The following is a 22,455-nucleotide window of genomic DNA, read 5'->3' as shown; positions in this document are numbered from 1 at the left end:
AAAGCAGAGGTGTACGGAACATTTCCAGATCCCATTTGTCACCAGAACTACGACACTTGTCATAGATCACCTGTTCTTTTAAGAAGAAATTTAAAAAAATATTAAAACACACAGAAATAATTGTAGGAAGGTTACTCAAGTGCTGCTACCTATACAACAGCTGAATTGTAGATAATTTTTAGAATAAGATTGTTAAAGAACAGAGAGTTTGAAAAACCTTATTGCATATGAAATATAAGAGTAATTATACAGAAAGATTTTATGTTGGAAATAAGAAAATTAACAGTGGGGAAGAAATTCAATAAATGAGGGACCCTAAAAGAGAACATGCATTCTTGTCTTTGATGCTATGGGTATTAAATATCCATTGTGCAGCAGGAATTAACCAGATGTTAGTAAAAAGAGAAAAATGGAGAAAATCTAGCCTGAAATACTCTGAATTTGTATGTTTACAGTCTTTTCATCTTTGTACATTATACTGTGACAACAGCTTTGTAGTTGACTGCAATCAATAACAAGGAATGACGTCTCCCAGCACTGAAAATCAGTTTTTAAGTGTTCATACTACAAACACACCAGCCACACCCTGCCTCTAGGTCACCAGGGTATCACTGGGCTTAATAGGCACCACTCCACTAGCAGCAAATGAACAACACAAGATGCAATAAGCTGATGCCCTGAGGCTACAGGCATAATGGTGACTTGATGGCTTTAACTTTATATTCTCTTTTGTTATTGATTTGAACTGAAGGAATTATTAAACAGTGGAGATAATAGCTATGATGGTATTTACTTTTTAAACAGGGATTTAGAGGTCTTTAAAATATGGATTGTTGACCTTATTGAGGATTTATTATTGTCTCCTATATACATATCTTTGTTTTTCAAGCTCTGTATAGGCTGACCTGAGCCTACTGCTTGAATTACTTTTTAGGCAATTGTTCCTCAGTAGATCCCTAACATGACAAACCATAATGGCTCCTGTGAAGATAACTCAATTTTTCAAGACATACGGTGTAAGATACAGCAATAAGCCTTTGGAGACTTCTGCAATGTCCTGCAGTAAACTTGTCTGCCACACTGGGATTTTCAGCCCACGGAGATAAAAATGGACCCTTTGCTGTTAGAACAATGTAGAACAACCATGGGATGGTGGGAGAAATTCCTACACTTTCAAAAGACCTTTCTGTTTGTTTTAGGAGCTCACCAATAGTGCTAGAGTATATATGTCATAAAGTAATGGTCTGAAAAGTATCGGCTAGAAAAATCAAGTAGTTACAAAAAAGCAGAAATACTCTAGAAACATGTAACTCAGAAACAGCAAATATTTTTCTTTTTTTTTTTTTTTTTTGGTTTGCCTTCTAAAATTTAAGTAAACATAGCAACACTAACCCCCTCCCTCCCCCCCAAAAAGACACCTTTCCCCCAGACTTGTATTCTAGAAGAGCACAATTGAGACCCATACTTTTTCCTTTAAGGCTCAACCATAAACACAAAGAATAGTTGTTTAGGATAGAAATACTTGCAAGTTCTTCAGCCTTCACAGATAACACTATGTGTTATACTTCTATAACACTATATGTTATACTATACTTCTTAATGTGTAAGAAGGCAATGTGATCAGACCTACCTTTTTTATTCAAGTCTTTTTTTGTCAGTAAAATTCAAAAGCAGTAAACAAACTCATGAAGAATCAAAAAAAAAAGTGCTTTTCTTATTTCACCTTCATTTGGAGTAATTTCATATAGAAGTACACTGAAAAGAAACTCCAGCAAAAGACTACTTGCAGCAAGGAAGAGGGCAACCATTAGATTACTTTAAGGCGTTGTATACATGATGCAGCTGAGGCTACTGTAAATTGCTTTGTCTTGAACAGAATGAAGAGCTCAGCTCAGATAAGCTTTTGGAGAACTTTTACATAGACCCTACATCTGGAGGTGTATCTTTCTCTTTTGGAACAGTTGTCATATTCCCTGAGGATATTTTACCACCAGGAACTAGATGGAGGAAATAACATTATTTAGTTGCTTCAGTGTAAATTGATTTGGTTTGTAAAAGGCACAACTTGGGTGCTGATGGCTCATGAGTAAGAGAATCCTAAGCTCAGGTCTGCCTGCAGAGCACTCACAGTTCCACACCAAGCTCAGAAATTCTCCTTTCCTGTAACTTACACTCTGCACATTATCATAAACCTCTATCTCCCCACTGCTTACATAGCTTTTCCTGTATGAAACTATTGCATTTTGTGTGCAATCTGATTTCTTCACAGCCTGGAAAGTAGACCTCCAGGTTTGTCGCTGACTTCTGCCAAACCCCAGGAAAATAATTGCTACGTGGCACTTACCTCTCCTTCTCTGGGCCATGGCCTTCCATTCTGTGTGTATTTGCTTTGATTCTGGCGCTTCTTTTGCCCTCCATCAGCAAATTTGCACAGCAAAGGCTCGGTGGGGGCTGTGAAGACAAGAAACCCAGTCTGTATTAGCATCCCCCCCAAAGAAAGTGATTATAACAGCAACAGTAGTGCTTTGTAATACTGATCTTTTGAAGTAAAATCTTGCCTTCTGTAGATATTTTTTGCCTCTTTTAGCCTTGACTCCACTGGCAGCTGTTTTTATTAACTAAGCTTCAAAAAATATATACTGGCAGCCCTTAAAAGAATTTAGCAAATATTGTTGAAAAAATAATCAGCCTACGCAGAATGTTAAGTTGCTGTAGTGGAACAGTATAGTCAGGCAATAGTTCCAGCTAAGTTAGACACGTATTCATGACCAGCAATAGAGCAAGGATAAAAACTGCTTTACTAAAGCAGCTTTCTGTTTTTAATTGCAAAAACTTTGCAAGAACCTGTTTAAGCAATAAGTGTTCCCACTATTCTGGTGTTTCTCAACGTTTAGTCCTTTAAAAATCTAAAAAAACCCAGAATAAAATGGATACTTTTGCCAAGCCCAGTGCAATCAGCTTTCTTTTCGTCTTAACTGTTCTTTTAAGCAAGTTGGCAGCTGGGAAGACCCTTTTCCTCTCCAAGGGAGTTCCGGAGTGTGTGAATACAATAGTCGGGGGGGCCCAGAGTCCCAGGAAGAAAAGGAAAATTACAGCCCTGCACACCCAAAGGCAGCCCACAATAGGGCCCCCTAGAGAAGAAGTTAACACACATCAAACAAGCACAACAGGAAGGGAACTTGGTGTCTTGGGATCTCTTTGCCGTCTACTCAGCTTTTGACAGCCTACTAAAATATTCTTTTAACCAAAACTTTAATTACTCTGCTGGTGGGAGCTTGTCTGTCCTGTTTCATCCCTAAAAGGAGGGCCAAATTCTACCCACTTAGGTGTATGTTAGCGTTGTAGTTTGTTGCCTACATCAGCAGAGAAGTAAACCAATATTTGCCTGTTTGAAAGAAATCTAAAAATCATGTGTCACATATGAATCTTTTCAGGAATCTTTGAGTTCCCAGGCATGATAAGTCTGTAATTAATTAACCAAGAGATTTGATGGAAAAACTAAGAAATCTCTTTTGTTTTTTTCCTTCCCATTTCCTGTTTCTAGGAGGCTAGAAAGGTTGAAAGAATACAACTGCAGAGACATGAAGAAAATTTTTGGTTGGGGGGCTGACCAAGACTTATTTATTTGTAATAAGAAATATGATTTGGTTAAGGGACAAGTTCATGTGGTATTAAAACAAGCTAACATGTACCAAGCTCCTGATTATAGCCAATTCAAAATGGGTCAGAAAGTGTAGATTAAAACTGTGACCACTTAAAAGCTGCAATCAAGAAACAATGCACAGAGAATCTCACATCAAAAACACAATTTCACATTGGGACAGTGTCACTTTGGCTACTTCTGAAGCTGTAACAGCTTTGGTTTTTTCATTATCATTTTACCAGGCTAGTAATTTCCAAGGTCACTAGAAACTGAACTGCAGGAAACAATCCATTATTGGCAAAAAGCTTGACTGTGTGACCTCAGAGGTCCTTCCCCACCTCCAACTTTGATTATTGTATCTGATTTTTCTAGAAGCAATGCTCAGCCAACCATTTTAAATTTAGTATAATGAAGGTTTAAAAGCATCCAGGTGGCTATGGAAATTCTTTCTGCAGATAGAGAGACTTTACAGGGCTGATTGCCCTGTGCTTTCATTGGTTTTACTCCATGGCCTGATGCTGCATGATTTCAGAGTGGTTACTTAGAGTTCACTTCAATGTGATTGTGAGGGAGGAGCAGGTGCTAAGCTAGCATTAGGGAAAGACCTATTAAACATCACATCTGAAGCTTCAAAAGCTTTTTGTTTTAAGCACTGAACAGCTACCAAGCAACATATGATATCGTCAGGAGGACCATGCAAAAACCATCTGCACAGTGGATATTTACACATGCCCTGATCATCTGCTAATGAACACATGTGGTATCAGCCCATGTACAGTGATGTGGTTTAACAAGTTAGGAATTCTACACATCCTCTCTCTCTGTATTAGCCAACCACAAATAGGAAGCGGTTACCATTTCCGGAATTACCCTCTCCAGCATTACCAATTGAAAACCTCATATTTGTTAATTAGTGGCTTCCTAAAGTTGATTGAGATTGAACAGCGCTACCAAACAACTTTACCAGCCCCATCTAGAAAAAATGTGAAGAAGTATTGCATAGACTTTTCAGGAGGTTGGAAAGAAGGTGGAAAAGGACAATGCTCTACACAGTCAAGCTTCTGCTTGGGGGATTATATTCCTCTATGATAAACTGAGTAATTCAGTGCACAAAATCAGTCTGTGTTGAACAACATTAAAAGAAGTAAGAATTTCAAAACAAAACATTCTGACAGGATGACATAGCCCATATAGGATGGTTTTGGGTTGAGGATTTTCAGGGTTTTGTTGTTTTTTTCCTCCTAAACACAGGCATGTAGCATCAAAAAAGATACAAAATTATTTTTATAACTCTGAAGTGTTGAAGGTCCTAATGGTTTACACCTGGAAACAATTATGGTAACCAACCTCTCTCTCTCTTTCTCTCTCTAGATACATACACATATACATATACATATACCCAAATTAATAATCTCACTTCTTTCAGGACATAAAGTAGAATGTAACAATCTTGGGAATTCAAAGATGTTGCTCTAAGTACATAGAAAAACTCAAACCTTGGCTTACTTCAGCCCTCTAGATATGCTTTGTCAGAAAGATCCTCTAGGCTTTCCAAGATCTGATGCATCCAAATATTAGTATCATCATTATTACTGGTCAAATACAGTGCAACAGAAGATATTAGAAAGTCCACATCCCATTCCACCATGCAAGCAATAATGATTTCTAAGCGGAATTATTTTTAATGGTTTCATTAAATTTCCAGTGTGCTTTAAAAATAATAAATTTACTTCCACCAAGAAAAGGATCACAATTAGGTACCATGGTTATCAATTCAAAATAGTATATATTTAAGAACTAGTAAAACAATATCAACATTAGATGAATAATACTTATGATTGTTGTAGAAGTGGTCTATTTCACCCCAAATACTTAAGAAGGGGAGGAAACAAAAAAGGGAATATTGTAAACTTTTCTGTTTCTTTTCCATTCCATGTAGACAGTCTTCAATTTATGGACTGCATTTTTACTTTTCTCTTTCTCCTCTGTATGAACACATGGACTGAAAATAAATGCCTGTGTCTCTGCCTCTTCTCTCACCTTTTGTACTGCTGACTTAATAGAAAATATAATTTGGATATCTGTAGATGTTCACATTTTGAAGTGATAAGCAGATCTTTTTGTATGGTTCTTGACATCCTCTAAGTTTTGTGCATATGTGGTATTTTGAAGCATATCTGGAAAATCTACTGTTGCTATTTTCCTGTAAAAATTGTGGGGATTTATTCACTTGAAACAAATTTCAGGCTATTCCATCCTGATAAGCTCTTCAAGATAGAAGGCACTGCTCTTTCACTGACTTCTACCTGACAGCAACAAGCACAAATATAAAGAATAAATAACTGCTTTAACCTGAACAAGGTTCATTAAACCATAACCCATTTTTCAAGGCAGAAACCTAAACGCTAGCTGCAGTTCCCATCCAAAGCCTTCTCTGGTTAATAAGACATAAATAGCCCTGAACTTGGCTTTGAGTCTTGAGAAGGAAGTGGGATCAAATTGATAATGCTTCTAAACAGCATTTGCCAAGATATTCAGGGCTGCCTTAGGAGAGGGCAGTAGCTGCTAGTGTTCAGATTCTGTTCCCATGGAAGTCAATGGCTGAAGTCCTATCTCACTTCAGTCAGGCCCTGAATTTACTCTAAGAGTTCAGTGGAGGTGAAAGAGAGAGACTGGTTTTATGTCAATCAAGCCTGTCGATATTGTTGGAGTTCCCTCAGGAGATCAGCTTCTCATGCTCTGCTACTTTAGATGGACAGATTGTGCAGACAAACAGCACAGAACTGCCAAAAGGCTGTTAGTATCACCAAAAGCAGCACTGGGTACTTAAATAGCACAAAAACTTCTGAAGGAAGGAGAAGGGGTAACAGTGCCCCCTTCTTGAATCTGGCAGTCTCCAAGAAATGTTCCAGCTCAGGAAGGGAATTTCAATTAAATTGGAGAATTCAAAGTAAAGGAAACTTCTAACTAATTCTGAGTACATAATTTCCGTATTCTTTCATTTGTCGGAAGGCAGATACACTTGAGCTCCTACATGTGCAAAAATGCATATATTCATGAGCATGTGCTTCATAAAGGAAGATGAAAGCTGTCATTTGCATTTGGTGAGTCTTTTCCATTATTTCAGGTGCTCTAAAACTTTTACTGTCTTAAGAGTTACTGAGAAAAGCTTGTTCCCCATTGTCATATAGCATCATATGTCCAGCAGCGGCAAGAATTACATATGCAAAAACCAGTAAATTTTTATGCATTTTAGCTGCTTTTACTATTAATATTTTTGAAGACACAGTATTTTTCAGCATGTCAGGAAGAGTTTAATCGCTTCTTCTCATTTTTTGCAACAATGAAAGTAACATTTTCAGTGAAAACAGCCATGAGCATTGTGAACATTCATGTGGGTCTTTAGCCACCACTATTTTTTTGTAAATGGGAAGAAAAATAATTAGAAAGTCATTGGTATGACAATGAATGATCAGTGAACAATTAATGATCTTTTTCAAAGTGTGTTTTCATGAGAAAGTTGGATTAATTTCTTTTTCAGTCTTGGGAAATCCTCCTCCTCCTCCACAATAAAAATCTGTGCACGGTAATAATTGGGTTCACAATTAGACCACACATTCATACTGACCAAGCTCTGGTAACTATCTTAATTCCTAACTGCCTTCAAATTCTATGTATTTTGGTAACATTTTCATGTGCAAATCGCAGAGAAGATCTGATTGAAACACCCATGTAAGAACCAATCTCTTTGTCTGTTCCAGATCAAACATCTGTAGTCTTTAAGAAATCTTCACCTTATGGTAACATCAAGTCATTTTGTAAGGAGGCAGTATTTCACAAGGAGACATGAGAGACACAAAAGCTGCAGTGCAAGGCATTACAGAGCAAGTTTAAGTTTTGATTTAATATCTGAGCTCAGATGGATGTACCCAGCAGGACTATGGTATTTACAGAGCCTGCGGAGTTTATTTATAAAATTGAAGTCTAATTTTCGAATTTTAAGCTTCGAAAATGTAGAAGTTCCTGGAGCCCATGAATAGAATCACTCTCTGCTCTAGTGAGTCCACTGGCTTCTAGGAAAGTTATGCCATGCAATAGTTTTTCATCCCAAATCATAAATAAACAAAACTCAAACTACAAAGAAGATTAGAAAACAAAACTATAGCTATTCTGCTCTTGGGAAATGAAGATGAAGAATTACAAAAGATGGTAAGTGACAGAAAAGGGCATGTTAAGGACAAAGCATTAAGCTGAGTAAGGAAACCATAAATAATATGGCAAATACCACTTCGCCCTATCCTGCATGGAGTTGTTAAAGGACAGAGTAACAGATTTTGTCTCAGAAGTCCATGATACAGGATGTGATGTCACAGGAAAGACTCTAATGTTTACAAGGGTTAGCTTTTAACAGAGGTTGAGCCCTATATAGCATCTTTCATAGAATCATAGAATATCCTGATTTGGAAGGTACCTACTGGGATCATCAAAGCCCAACTCCTGGTCTTGCACAGTTCAGCCTCAAGAATACCACTGTTAACCTGAGAGTGTTGCTCAAATGTTTCTTGAGCTCTGTCATGCGTGGTGCTCTGATCACTTCCCTGGGGAGCCTGTTCCAGTGCCCGACCACCCTTGGGGTGAAAAATCTTTTCCTAACACCCAACCTAAACCACCCCTGACTCAGCATCAGGCCATTCCCTTGGGTCATGTCACTGGTCACCACAGAGGAGATCTCAGTGTCTGTTCCTCCACATTCCTCCACAGGAAAGTTGTGGATTGTGATAAGGTCTCCCCTCACTTTCATCTTCTCCAGGCTGAACAGACCAAGTGACCTCAGCCATTCCTCATTTGCCTTCCTCTCAAGGCCCCTCACCATCTTTGTAGATTTATCCAGTATTTCAGCTAACCTTAACTACATGATATTAATTGGATTTGTAAAGAGCATTAGGAAAGCAAAACAATGAGTTACCATTGCATTTTAGTTTCTGTAATAACCCATCATTTTTACAATGTAATTATAGAAATTGGGGAAACAGCTAATAGGAAAAGACACCAAAGGGAAAAATTATAGAGCAAATATCTATTTGGGTAAACAAGAAAAAGAAAGTGATTTACTTTTCACAAATTGTGTCACAGCTTATCTCTTGTTCAGCTCTTTGTCTTAAGATATGGGAAGAAATCCTTTCATCTTTTTGTATAATAATTATTTCTAAAGAGCAAGAACATGTTAGAAAAGAAAAATAAGTCTCAGAGAGAAATAGTGTGTCAAGAACAAACTTAGGACTTCTATCCTGTGAAACAGAAATTACTTAGAGCTGGTGGAACAGGTAAGTTTATGTGTGTGTATGTTGGAGTAACAGTGTGCCAGCTTGAAACTGTGGAGCAGATCTTATTGCAATCAATCTAAATACTCAAGCTATTATATTGAAAACCTCTGCTTAATCATATTGCTGCTGAAATGTCCATAAATGTTTGCTAGAGCAGACCAGAAACTGGAGTCACCTTTCTATAAGAAACTGCCACATTCATCAACCTTTTTTGTTGTTGTTGTTCTTTTTTGGGTTTCTTTTGTTTTGTTTTTGTTTGTTTGTTTGGTTTGGTTTTTTTGGTAGGTTTTTTGTTTTTTTTTTTTTTTATTTTTTTTTGTTTGTTTGCTTTGGGTTTTTTAAAAACAATTTTCCTTTTAAAATTTTCAACAGAAAGGCAGAGTGGGAGCACCTGATTCAGGCCTATTAAAGTGCTCCATTTCAATCTGCTGATAAGGAACTGTGGTAAAAGTTATAGAAACAGATGCTTCAATATGGTATGGAAAGTTAAATCAATCAAAAATAGAAAAACTGAGATACAGTATTAAAATCATGCTGAAATGTTGTAATAAGATGATCTATTTTTATTTTACCAAACTCCATTTCTCAAACAGCAGCAGCATTTCTAGTGCCAGTCTCTTTTGGAGAGAATAAATGCATGGCCAGAAAATTCAAAACAGAATTTGAAATCCTATTACTTCATTTTATTAACTATTAAATAATTATAAAATACGCTGCACTTTAACATTTAATTCTGCCTTAATTTTAAACAAAAGACCTAAATCAGAGCTCACAGAAATTTGACATTCTCACTGAACCCAAAGTCTCTCTACTGAACCCAAATTTAAATTTGAGGTAAGCATAAGCAAGAGCAGAATCAGGGCCATAAGTTTTCCCAGAGAAATTATCTTACTCCAACTTCATGATACAGCAGAGTTCTGCCCTATCAGAGGTCCCCAGCATAATGCTGAAAAATTCCAGCTGTACTTCATCTGTTGTACCCAGTGTTGTCACAGCTCTTCACAACCTTTAACCACTGGATGAAAAGGAAGTGGAAGGAGTGATTAATTCTGCAGTTCTAAAATTTCTCCAAGAGCCTTTCCAGCAAAAGGGTACATCCTCTTACTGAATGACTGTGCAACCAAACCAACTAAACATGTGCATCAGTTTGAAGAAATCATTTCACACACTTATGGTTAAACCCAGTGGGGCTATTTTTCCTATGACTTTCAAATAGGATCTGTTCCAAACTGAAATTTAGGGAACTTTCTTTTCATATGCAATTCTAATTGCAAAACATGGAATTCAGCCGGGTTCATATGTCCTCGGAAAAACATTTTGATAGACTCCCTTGGATTCCCACCACCTTGGAAAAGCCATGTACAAAAGAATCCAGACAGTATCATGTTTTGAAGAGGATCATTTGTTACAAGTAATTGAAATCACTTCACATATTATCTGTGAGATAGATAATAGGTAAGTATTGAATTGTTAATTTATGTTAAATAAGGAAAGCCTCTGACTTGCTCAAACATCACTGTTAATAGGTGAGTGCTTAAGAAACCCCTCCAACTTCCACTGTCTGAAGAATTTGTGTGTGGAACTTATGTGACCTAACTTCCTTGTTTTTCTATCTTGAAAGGATGTCTTATGTTTTAGCTTTCATAACTAAGCAAGACTTTTATAACTAAGCAAGCTTTTATAACTAAGAAAGAAGAGCATATGTAGCTCTTCTGGAAACTATGCAAATAATCAGTAGAATAAAGATTTATGAAAATACAATGGTCCCTATCAAGAGTTTCTTCCCATCGATAAGGGCAGACAACTGTGAAAAGTTTTCCAAAACAAACCAACCAAAAAAAAAATCTATTTTTATGTTTTTGAATAGATTTTTCAGTTATGGAATTCTGACTTATATAATTAAAGAAAAAAATAAAAAAGAAAAAAACCAGAAGGGTTGCTTGTATCACTTTTATATTAACTTACTGCACCAGATGCTCATTGGACTACATGATGGGCAGGAGCTGATTCCTCCAAATGAAATGAAAAAAATGCCAAACTTAAAATATATTTCTATATTAAAAAATAATTTTAAAACTTTTTTGTGTCTTTCATTGTAAATTTCTAGACCATGCATGATTTGCCACACAGACACACACTTCTGCTGAGTGTGACGAGGAAATAGAGATCAAGCAAACAATGTCCAACCCAAGTTCCCAAGATCCTGGGAAGCTGATGAGAACAATTTCAATACCTTCAATAGGTTGCCTGCTAGCCCACGACTTGAACTGGAAGTAAATATGATATCAGTTACGCTGGAATATATCTTACAAACTTTGTTTTCGTGTTTTGTTTGGTCTTTAAGTTTAAAGCTGTAACCGCTTCACATTGGCAACATGCAAAGAGTGAAGACAATGTCTAGCCTGTCATCAGAGCCAGTTTTCAGGAAACAAACAGTTACACAGTGAGGTTCTGCTGTGTCACTGTATTGCTCTTCATCCCAGAGACGCATTAAAGCTGAAAATTCAGGCACTAAGGCAGTGAAGAAGAGGAGAGGTCTGAGTTGTGTCACATTTTTAAACCAGTAACACCCTGACATTGGTGCGTGTACTCCATACCAGTGCTCCTGAACGGGCTGTGGTTGACACACCAGCAGTGTGGGGTGCCAGGACTCCAATCTGCAGGTAGAAACTCACTGAGGAAACCTGACCCTCCAAATGTGAATCCAAAAGCAATCTTTTAATCCCCCTCTGAGACTGCCCTGTGAGCTTTTAGGAAGATTGTACTTCATATACCTTTTTCTCCTCTCCCATCTCATAAGTTACTTTAGTTGGATGAAAATGGAGATCTTGTATTTCTTACTGTTCAATTATTAAGGAACAGCAACAGAGCCAGCTTCATCTGAAAGGCTGAGTGATTTTTAAATGATCTCATGTACCGTAATTTATAATGGAAAATCGGGTACAAATAGTGTGAGATGCTTTCTAGTTCCTCTCTAATGGAAATAAAATGAATCCCTGGTAATAGGTGACCCTACTTGCTTCTGTGGTCACCCCTTTTACTTTTTCAGTGTTCTCTTTAGTAGTCTCAGGAGAAAAGAACAAATGCAAAGCTTTTATCCCAAGCTGCTTTGCAAAACAATAGCTCTATGCTTCTGCTATAAAATCTATTTTTACTATTCTCAGAAACAAACATTATTGATCACAGAGACTTTGCTATTCTCACTGAGAAAAACTTACTTGCATTGACAGTCCAGAGATAAAATTATTAGAATTTATGCTGTACAAATAAGTAATTCTGGTTCTGCTCATAAAAGGCTATTTCATGTAGCTGTTTAAGCATTACTATAATAACTAGTATGGAATCTGTTTATTTTAAATATAATTTTATTATGTTCTGTATTAGTTTTTACTTTATTTATTCAGATAAACCGGAATATTACCATCACATATCCCTCCATATGATACTGCTAGAAGTAACACTAGAGAGACAAAAAAACCTCTTCAAACACATTTTCAATATAAACAAGGAAACCAGGACAAATGTCTCATGCCAATGCAATGATTTCTTTCCACCAGCATAATGATAATTCCTGTACATACACATTTTTTTTTTAATAATTGAAGTGGAATTTTGGGATTCCCTGCTTACACTTCAACACATTTATACTATTCATGTCCAGAAGAGTTTATGTAACCCAGGGTTTTATTGCATAAGGAAAAAAAAAGCTTCAGTTATAACCATAAGCTTATTTAATTCACATGTATGTGTTCTAATAATCCTTTTTTCTTTTACCCAGTAAGGGAAAGACACATTTGTTCTGTTTTTGTGAATGACCACTGTAATAAAAAAAAAAAGTGGCTACATATATATAATGCTAACACTATTTGCAGCTCTACTTACAGCCTGTTAAACAGTAGCAGTAGAAAAACATACGCAACCAAAAAACATTTGGTTTGGGTAAAGATGCCCTGTGTGTTGTCAAAGTAGTAGTGTGACTTTCTTGATATCCGAGTAGAAACAATCTATTTCTAAAAGCACTGATTACTGCAGATGCATGAAATATTCCAGAGTAAATGTAAAAATATAGCTAATTTTTAACCAGCTATCAATCTGTCTAAAAGTTTTAAAATATTCAGCAATATTCAGACCTTTTTTCTCAGACTGTCTCGTGAAAATATTTTTATTTAAATCAGTTCTAATTAAGACATATTCTAATAACAACTACTGGGTGCAGCAGCAAAAACTCCAACCACTAATAATCTAAAACATAGCTCAGCCATATCGTTTTGCCATTAGTCTGAGAAAGAAGGAAAATCTGAATGGATTTTTTTTTTTTTAGTTTATTGCCCTTCTTTCATTTTATTCTTATGTATTGACTGAAAGTTATAATTCCTATGCCCCAAAATGAAGGAGTTTACTAAGAACTAACAGATACCATTACCAGCTTTCTCACTTCCATGCAGGAATAACTTTAAAAAGTGGATTTGACCCTGGCTCTGACAAAACCAGGGCTGAATATAGGTTCCAAAGCAGAAAGTATTTAAAGAACAGTGACTGACTGATTCTTAAAGGCAGGAGTTCATTATGCTCTGGTAGAGAATAACCAAGTCACTCTAAACACCTTGGACAGAATCATTTGTGTACCACAAAACCTCACTGTGCTCTGACCATCTTCTTCTGTAAATGGGCCCAAAGGGGGAAGGGAATGCCCCGTAAGTAAGGATGCTGATAGCCCTTACCTTTTCTCCCCAGAAGAAGGGGCAAGCAGCACCTCAGAACAAGAACAGCAAACTATACAGCACCCATGGGACACATCAATACCCCTTGCAGCTCCAGTCTCCTGCTTAGGCTGCTCCTCTAGCAAATTCCTAGCCCTGATTCTGAAGGAGACTTTTTTGGGTAGTAACTGTGCTGAATGGCTACTGCCCCCCTCACCGGGTACCTGATGGTAGGGAGCAATGTGGCACAGGCACTTATGTGCTAGGAAAATGAAGAGAAGACCTTGGGAAAAAAAATGCTCAATAACTCCTGTTTTCTTGAAGGGCAAGAAGGCAGAAAGGCCCTGTAGCACATGACCACCTGGAGCTCCTGTCAGGACATAGAGGCTTTCCACCAGCTTGAAGTTAGCCTCTGCCTTCAAGGCACGACTGTACCTGTGGTTTCCATGATAGGGAGCTGCACAGTGGATTCACTTGGAATTTTCCACTAAGTCATCTATTTGTGATGACACTTTATCCAAGGGAAAGACAAAAAAGTGAAATTATAATTTTTGTCCCAAGACAATGAAAGAACTTACTCATACTTCTTAGCTATTTTCAAAATGTGTTGATTATACCATCACTAAATTTAATGCAATATGACATAAGGAAAATTCTATCCCTTGCATCTTAAAAATCTTTTATTATCATCTGAGACAATATCCTAGAATATTAAACAGATAACACTAAACCCTTCTGAAATTTTCAACTGCCGAGCTCTCAGCTGAGGGTAGACAAGGAAGCAAACTTACATTAGAGACTGAATGATAGACTAATCTTTAATGTTGTAATACATTGCTCAGAGATTTTATGAAGTTCATACAAGATCCTACTTTGTCATGCACCCAAAAATTACAAAAAGAGTAGGATTTCAATGCTAAGACTGGAAAAGTAAAAAATCAGCCCTCTACTCCTTCAGTTAAAAATACTGGAATAATCAGAACATGAGAGAGCCAAACAAAACAAGGAAGAATACATGAAAAGGGAAGAAAGGTATAGAAATATGCAAAAAACCCCAATTTTAACAGAATGAATGGGTAAAATAGGAAAATAAGGAAAAGAAATGTTTCTGAATTGCTCTTGAAAATGTTCTAGCTTTACAGAAAAGCAAATGCAACTCATGCCCACCATTTCTGGATGACAACAGGGGCCTTCACAAACATTTCACAGAGACTGCAGCAAAAATAAAATTCTAGGAGAAATGGCTGCTTAAATGTCACTGCCTGTAGCCAACAGAATGACAGAGGTTTATAAAAGATGTGGTTTTATCTGAAAACAGAAAAGGAAGAAGTTGTATTGTGAAGAACTAAGTCTGTGGATAGTCACAGGGCAATTGTATGGCATCAAATCACTAAAGAAACTGGGGGAGACTACTGAGTCTCCTCTACAGAAAAATACCAAGGCTCTGTTATAAAGTCAATTCAAAAGCTTATCTCAAAACTCTACAGATGAGCCAGCACTTACATGCCACAGAAGGTAAAATTAGAGATGACTACATGAACAATGAAAAAGCAAGGACCTCTCTTCCAAATAAATTACATCATGAGAAATAGCAATAGTTGCTTACACCCCAGTGCACAATTTTTTTAAATTTTTCCCCCATCTGAGTGGGATCTTTCCTTGTTTTACAGACACATGGATGCAACGGTGCTGGCACGATGAGTCTCTGTGCAACTCTATTCAAAGGATGATTGTAACTAAACAGCAGTATCAAAGTCTGGCAAAAGCTGTTTCCAGCTGATGTGAAACAGCAATTTTCTTCACAGCAAATTATTTCATGAATCAGCCAGCAGGGAGTGACAACATTCTGCTACCAGTGACTAAGTGTATGACCTCTGGGTTGTAATTTCCACCATCTTAAGAAGAGTTCATTGCAAACATGGGCGTATTTTTCAATCTGCTGTTAAGAGAGATGTTAATCTGGCTCTCAGTTTCCTTTCTTTTTTTTTTTTTTTTTTTTTTTTTTTACCAGCTTTGTTGCTTACAATGTAGTATTTCCCTGGAGACAGAAAACAAAGTCTAGCACAGGTTGCTAATAAAACTTGAAGACAACACAGTAGAGTAAAAATTAAAGGGCAACAACTTTTCTACTTCAAGGAATGTGGCAGGCCTAGCAGAGACCTCATGGCTTTCTCCTGTCATGAAAAAGGCAGGTGAGTACTGAACCTTGCAACCTGGTGAGAGACAAGCAAACTGAAATGAAAGGGGAAAATATTTTTGAGAATACTTTCTGATACAGAACCAGAAACAGAGGAAAAAAATCTCAGTTCTGAGTATGGCGAGAAGGACCACAACAAGCTGATATCAGTATTAATGCTACTAAATTAACACAACAGTAGAATACTGCACTGCTTTAAGGGAATCACTTGTAACAATAAACCATGGTAGAAAGTGCTTTTATGCCCTTTACAGAAATGTTGAGGAGAGGAAAAATGGAACCCTTGAGAAATGGAACCCTTGAAAAATGGAACCATTTGATTGCTGATCCTAAAAGGAGTGACAACCAATGGTTAGAAGAGCTGCCATTAAGCCACATTTGTTATCTCTATGCAATGCAGTTCTGCATCTTGGGTTGTTAACAGTGGGGAGAACAAGGTCTCAGGTTCTAAAGCTCAGCTCCAGATTGAGAAGGACAAACTTCTCATACTGATAACCAGTGACTCACACAACTGGCCTCAAGATTCCATGGCAAGGGTGGAAGAAGCTGTATTGAAAAGGCTAGCACAGACTTGTATGAGATGAAAAATTGTAAGATTTCTTTGTTTCTACCTCTGTCTGAGGTGTCTAAGAACTGGACTACTGGGACAGGTGCCATATGATCAATGTGGGTCTATCAAACTGTGCATTCAGAGGGACAGATTCATATGAGATTTCCTGGAAACTTACTCGTTGGCTACATGGTATGTGCATGGGGTTTTTAACTAGCCTGGACAGAATATATTACTTGGAATGAAATACATGCACATGTGACATCAGATGAAATCACAGTGACCCAGGACTCAGCACAGCATTTTTGTAACACACTGCTTTTGCTACTGGATAAGCAAAGATGAAAGCACATTTAGGCAAAAGATTTTGTTTTAAGGCTGCCTATGTGCCAAACCAGAATAATATTGCATGTTTGCTCCAGGAAGACTTGCTTTACAGTACCAAAAGAAAAATGTGTTTATTTGAAATTGTCAACTCAGACTAAACTAGTTTACTTTTATTATCAGTTTTTACTGTGTTTACATAGCATATAAAATGAGCATAGAATTATGCCAGGTTTAATCCTGTATCTCTTATTCCTGCTTTGTAACACCCTTGTAGGAGAGTCTTCTCATACAAAGTGAACTATTCATATTTACATTATGCAACACGTTCTAGTGCTGCAGGATTAGGGTATGAGCACACCTACCTAGTTCTCAAGCTGTGTCATGCCATGCTCCTTCAAGGTAACTTCTGCTGCCACTTTTTGCATATTAAATAGGGCAATTTTTTATGGTGCTTATCACTCACTGACTTTGTTTACAAACACCTTACAAGCAGTAACGATTTCATTCTCCCAGTAGGCAGTGAAGTATTTCCTTTCTTTCACAAAAGGATGAGATGCAGTTTGGGGATAATGCAAGTTGTCCAGTGTCACATAGTCACAGAGTACAGATGTCCTGAGTTGCTGTGCAGTATTTATTCACAAGTTAACTCTTCTCAAACAGTTCTGCTGAGCTGTACCATTTTCTCAGCCTCATTTTTCACTTCAGTCTAATGTCAGGAAAAATCTCATTCACCGATCCAAGTCTGCAATGCCACCATCAGCTCGTTGAAGTGTTTTATCAGAAGGTACCCTCTCTATAGAGGTCCTTCAAATGGAGCTTGTAATGAAAATAAGGACTGGATGCAATTATAGAAACACACATTTCTCTATACATGTTTGTACATAACACGGGCATATACAGGTATATATTATCTGCTATCTGTAGAGAGCTATCAAATACAGAACTACAGAAGAGTAAACATGCAGTTATCCAAAGCTTCAAAAAACCCCAGTTTATTCACTGCAATACTTAGCTATTCCAGGCTCACACTCCCATCTATATCCCTAGAGGGCAATGTCACCTAAGAGGTTGTGCTCATGTCCCTGTCATCTTCATGTGAAGTTGAAGATGACGTTTTTGCAAAGACACAAAGAAGTAAGGCTGTACTTAATAAAATTTTCTGTAATTAGACTTGTCCCTGTTTATACTCAAGAAGTTTTGATATCTGATTTAAAGAACAGCAAGTTACAGTCGATTATCCCAAATTTTCCTGCCTTCACAAATGTCTGGGATTTTCCTATTACGTCCCAAATGTCAAACAGTGTAAGGCATAAGTAAAGACAAAATTCACTAGGTTCTTAGAGACCAGCATGCAGAAAACCAAATCACAAGAGAAACTTGAAAGGGAAACAGAACATTCATTTTCTTCCATGAATTTACTATCTTGCCTTCTGCAAAGCCAAGTTTCCTGTTGGCAAGGCCTACATCTATCCCCAGGTCTCACTCCACATTTACTCTCAACTTGCATACTATGGCACTGCCAGCTCTGGTGGGCACCATTTCAATGGTCTCTTCTTTGTGTGTGAAATGAAACCCCTCAGTTCAGCAGCAATGTTCTACCTCTGAACAGAAAACTATTTTTGGGTGGGGGAGTTTTCCAGCAAACTTTCTGACAGTGCAACTGTCTTTTAAAATCACAAGCCCTGAATATGAAGCCATATAACTGCTTCATTGATGGATTTAGTAGCCTGGATTTACTCTCTCTACAAAAAACATGGAAGTGAAGGTTTCTGTTATTTGCTTCTTTTTTGTTTTAAATGATTGATAATTATTTCACAAATGTCTTCCCCTGACATTTGATTTGCTAGCTAGTACACAAAGATATAATTTCTAATGGGTTTTCTGGCCTTTTAACCTAATTTTTTTTCTAATTACTTTTCATTGTAATTCCAATTCAGATATAAGATCTGTCTTCCAGAAGATTTTTACATGATCTGAAGTTTCCTCACTTTAATAATATACCAAATTATATTTTAAATGACAAATCCAAGATCAATGATATCAGAGAAAAAAAAATCAACCTATATCTTTAACTTTTCTTTGTCATGTTGAACTCTTTCACATTCATTCTCTCCAAAAGGTTTCCAAAACTATGATGGAAATTAATAATAATTTTGTGCACGTTAACCTTTAAGAAAAAAATTTGCTACATGAAAACAGTTAAGTGAAGACAAAACAAGAGAGTTCAGCATAAGAACAGATGTTTTTCTGTCAAGCTACTAGCTGGCATTGTTACTGTATTGCAAGAATATATTAGCTAATTATTGATTAGGGAGATCACAAAGATAATTATTAAGAAATGAATATATATATTTTACATTTTTATAACAAAGAAGAGGAAATAACACTTAAAACTTCAGGGATATATATGAATGTGTACAAAACAGGGGAAAAAAATCTCAGTGTTAAGGGAAGAGAAGTAGTGGGTAAGGATTCCAGTACACTTACTAATTGCAGTGGCAGTGACTAACAAAGTCCAGTAATTTATCTGCTATAACAAACATTTACACTCCTTGGAACAAAGCAGGTTGTAGTAACAATTGTTCTTTGGGATTGTACTAATTTACTCAAATTTTATCTGTATGAAGAATTACACTGCTTTTTCTAGTTTTCCTCAGCCAGTATAAATCTGTTGAAATCAGTGGGACCTTGTGATTATTGATCTTACAGCACTGCAGGTCCACCCACCACTCCATTCATAAATGCATGAAAATGCAGGTCATCTTTCTAAAGAAACTACTTAAAAGTTTAAAGGAAAATAGCCCTTTGTGTCCTTTACTGGAATCCTACATGACTAGGAGGGAGACTATAACTTTTTTTTTCCAGTGCAGGTTCTCAATATGCCATCTGTATATCATAATTTTTTACAAAGATCTAGCCAAATTTCCTCGCACTGCATTAAACAAATTAAATGCATTTTTGTATTGCTATACTATTCAAAAGATTGCTCCCCTGCTCTAAAACTCAGAATAGAAGAAGCCTTCTGAAAGAGAAGTCTAAAGAGAACATATCCAATCTACTATTTAACCTATTTTTTCCATTCTAAAGACTTTTTTTTTATCCCCCAAGGTGTGGCTCTGGTTAGAAAGGATAACACAATAATGATCTCCAAGCAACAATACCTGTATTGTAAAATTACAATTTATTCTGATGTCCTTTCTAGTGTAGCCAAAAGAAATAACCTGACATGCTAACGGACAGGTTTCTATTTAAACAAAACGAAAAACCAGAAGTCCTTAAGAAATAGCCTCTAAAAAAATATGTTTTCGACTCTTCTCCTTGAATTCCACTGACAAAAGTAATGAGTGAGGTGACAGGAAACCTGATATTAATTCTGCGAGTTCTAACTAGACGTGCAGGAGATCTAAGCTCAAGGAATAGAGCTCGAATGCAGAGCAAATAGGCAATTATTCTGAGCAGAAGAATTCTGTGCCTGATGATGACTTGCCTGTCTCCATTCTCTGGGGTCAGTTCTGGAGAGACTGTAATCTTCCATGTCGATGCCTATATTCAATCTTAATGCCTGATACTGAGCAATGGGAAGCTGTAGGAATTCTTGCAAGATTCACTGTTAATAGGTTTAACTCAGTTGCCGTGTCTGCCGGGACATTTCATAAATACATAAACTATGTTATGTGATAGGAATAGTTAACTAAATCACACAGAGCACACATGTCAACACAGCTCTAAAACTTTTGCCATCTTCTGCTTTAGCCACTCATTTTCTTAAAATAATAAATGCTGGTAAAAGGGCAGGGAGTGATTTCTCCTCCTTTCTATGCATTCATGGTACACTCATACAACTCTTGCCTTTGTGGTTCTGAGGTTCTGAAAGAACCCAGATTTCAAAAAAAAACCCCTTTTTTCCCCCCCACATGATGGGATGGCTACAGTTCTTCTCTACTGACTGTATGGACCATTCTACAGAATATATGCAAGTTATACTCAGAACCTGGAAATTCTTCTCAGAAAGAAAACTTGAGATTTTGATTGAATAATTTTTGAGAAGGAAAATCCTGCTGCAAATATGATTTTCAAGCAGCTTAAAATTTATCAAGCTGCTTTTCTCCATTATTAATCCTCTACTTCTTGGTCCTCTTTTTCCCAAATGCAACATCTGCTCTTTTTGTTAGCATACCACATGCAGGAGATTTATTTGTCTGTAAAGCCTCTCCATACATAATGCAATTCCTATTGCTTCTGACCTACCTGAACTCTAGCATTTGAAGTGGACTGCATTCATTTATATGAATGGACTTCCATGACATGGATCTCAATGGTCCACCAGTAGCAACATTCTCAGTATTTGCCTTTCTTTATTATTTTATTTTATTAAAGAAAAGGAGGAAAATTACATAGGGTCCACCCCAAGGGAGGGTGCCTCAATGTACTGTGCCAGGTGTCTGACACATGATTCAGGCATAGCGACTCCATGCCTGGCTCCTTCCTCTAAACCTACCTTCTGGTTTTTTTTTGTTTTTTTTTTTTTCCCTACAGTCTTCCCAGTTCCTTCAAGACTAAGGAGGCATCCTGAATAAAATATGTTCAGAGGTACAGGACAATCACATGATGTAAATTGTTCCCACATAGTCCATATGGGAGAATCCCACGGGTATATTCAGTTTGCTAATAACAATCTTGCTGTAATATCACTACAATGCAATTTTCATTTCCAATCCCAGCAAAACACATGGCTAAAAATTGTTTTCTGGAAAAAGTTGGATCTCATCAGATCTTCTCATAAGAGTTAATGTGGCTTTCCTGATGGTAAACATGAACATGAGAACCTTGGCCCCAGAAACTCCATAAGCATGAAGTCAGCAAAATTAAAAAAGGAAAAAATCATACAATTTAAGTTTTAAGAACAAATTGACAATGGGTTGTGTTAGTTTATAATAGTCATGCCTAGTTAATTCCCTTCAATTAGTAGTTGTTGAAACTTTAGCTTGAATTAGAAAAAAATTATATTACTAAGTAATTTAACAATGTTTATTACCACTTAAGCCTTTCAGATATACAATTATGCAAATCCACCAAGCACCATTCTGACTATATTTTTATTACTTGGCAAAAGTTGCTGATAGAGGAATGAATTTACATAATGTCATCTGCCATTTCATTTACAATTTTTATTTCAAAAATAAGGTGTGTGTAAAGTAACTTGTACAACAGTTCCACTGGTCCTCACCTCCAACTGTTGCCCTTTTAATTTTTTCCTACTTGTTTAGAGAGAATGCAAACACAGGACTGAGAATAAGCAAGAATACAGCTTAGGATGTTTGCCAGTACTCATCTCATTTCCAAAGTACATGCTCTCTCATATGCCTACTTCATTTTAGACATAGCCAGAACATAAATGCAGCTCTAGATACAATAAAAATTCCCATTTTTGGTGTACCATGAAAATGCATATATTTTTACAAAACCCAAACCATAAAAACAAAAATTGAGATATTCATCTCAATGCTCTCTTCTGACTCCCTCCTCCATTTCTCCTGAGTTAAGTATTTCAAGATTCCGGCCTCTTCAATACTCTTCCATATAACTTAACAAATTAACAAAACAATCCATTTATCCTTACAACCTTGCTATATGGCATTTCATATCAGTTCTCACTGTGGTTTCTTCTGATCAAATTCCTTACCAGCCCAATTTTCGGTATTACACTGAATGCC

General features: G+C 36.8%; 1 protein-coding gene across 4 annotated transcripts in view; it reads right to left on the bottom strand.

Moving 5' to 3' along the window:
- The window catches only part of RBMS3 (RNA binding motif single stranded interacting protein 3), a 432,183-nt gene that overhangs the window by 77,092 nt on the left and 332,636 nt on the right, over window positions 1-22,455 (bottom strand). For 3 of the 4 annotated variants that reach the window (XM_062496477.1, XM_062496494.1, XM_062496485.1), the window contains exon 7: window positions 2,345-2,451. In XM_062496477.1, coding sequence (XP_062352461.1) covers window positions 2,345-2,451 — 107 coding nt within the window. Of the gene's footprint in view, window positions 1-2,340; window positions 2,452-22,455 lie in introns of all 4 variants that reach the window. The other variant, XM_062496503.1, reaches the window with a different exon arrangement.

This window comes from Cinclus cinclus, chromosome 1 (assembly GCF_963662255.1).
Source record: "Cinclus cinclus chromosome 1, bCinCin1.1, whole genome shotgun sequence".
Classification (NCBI taxonomy): domain Eukaryota; kingdom Metazoa; phylum Chordata; class Aves; order Passeriformes; family Cinclidae; genus Cinclus; species Cinclus cinclus.
This window is presented reverse-complemented; position numbering and strand designations above follow the sequence as displayed.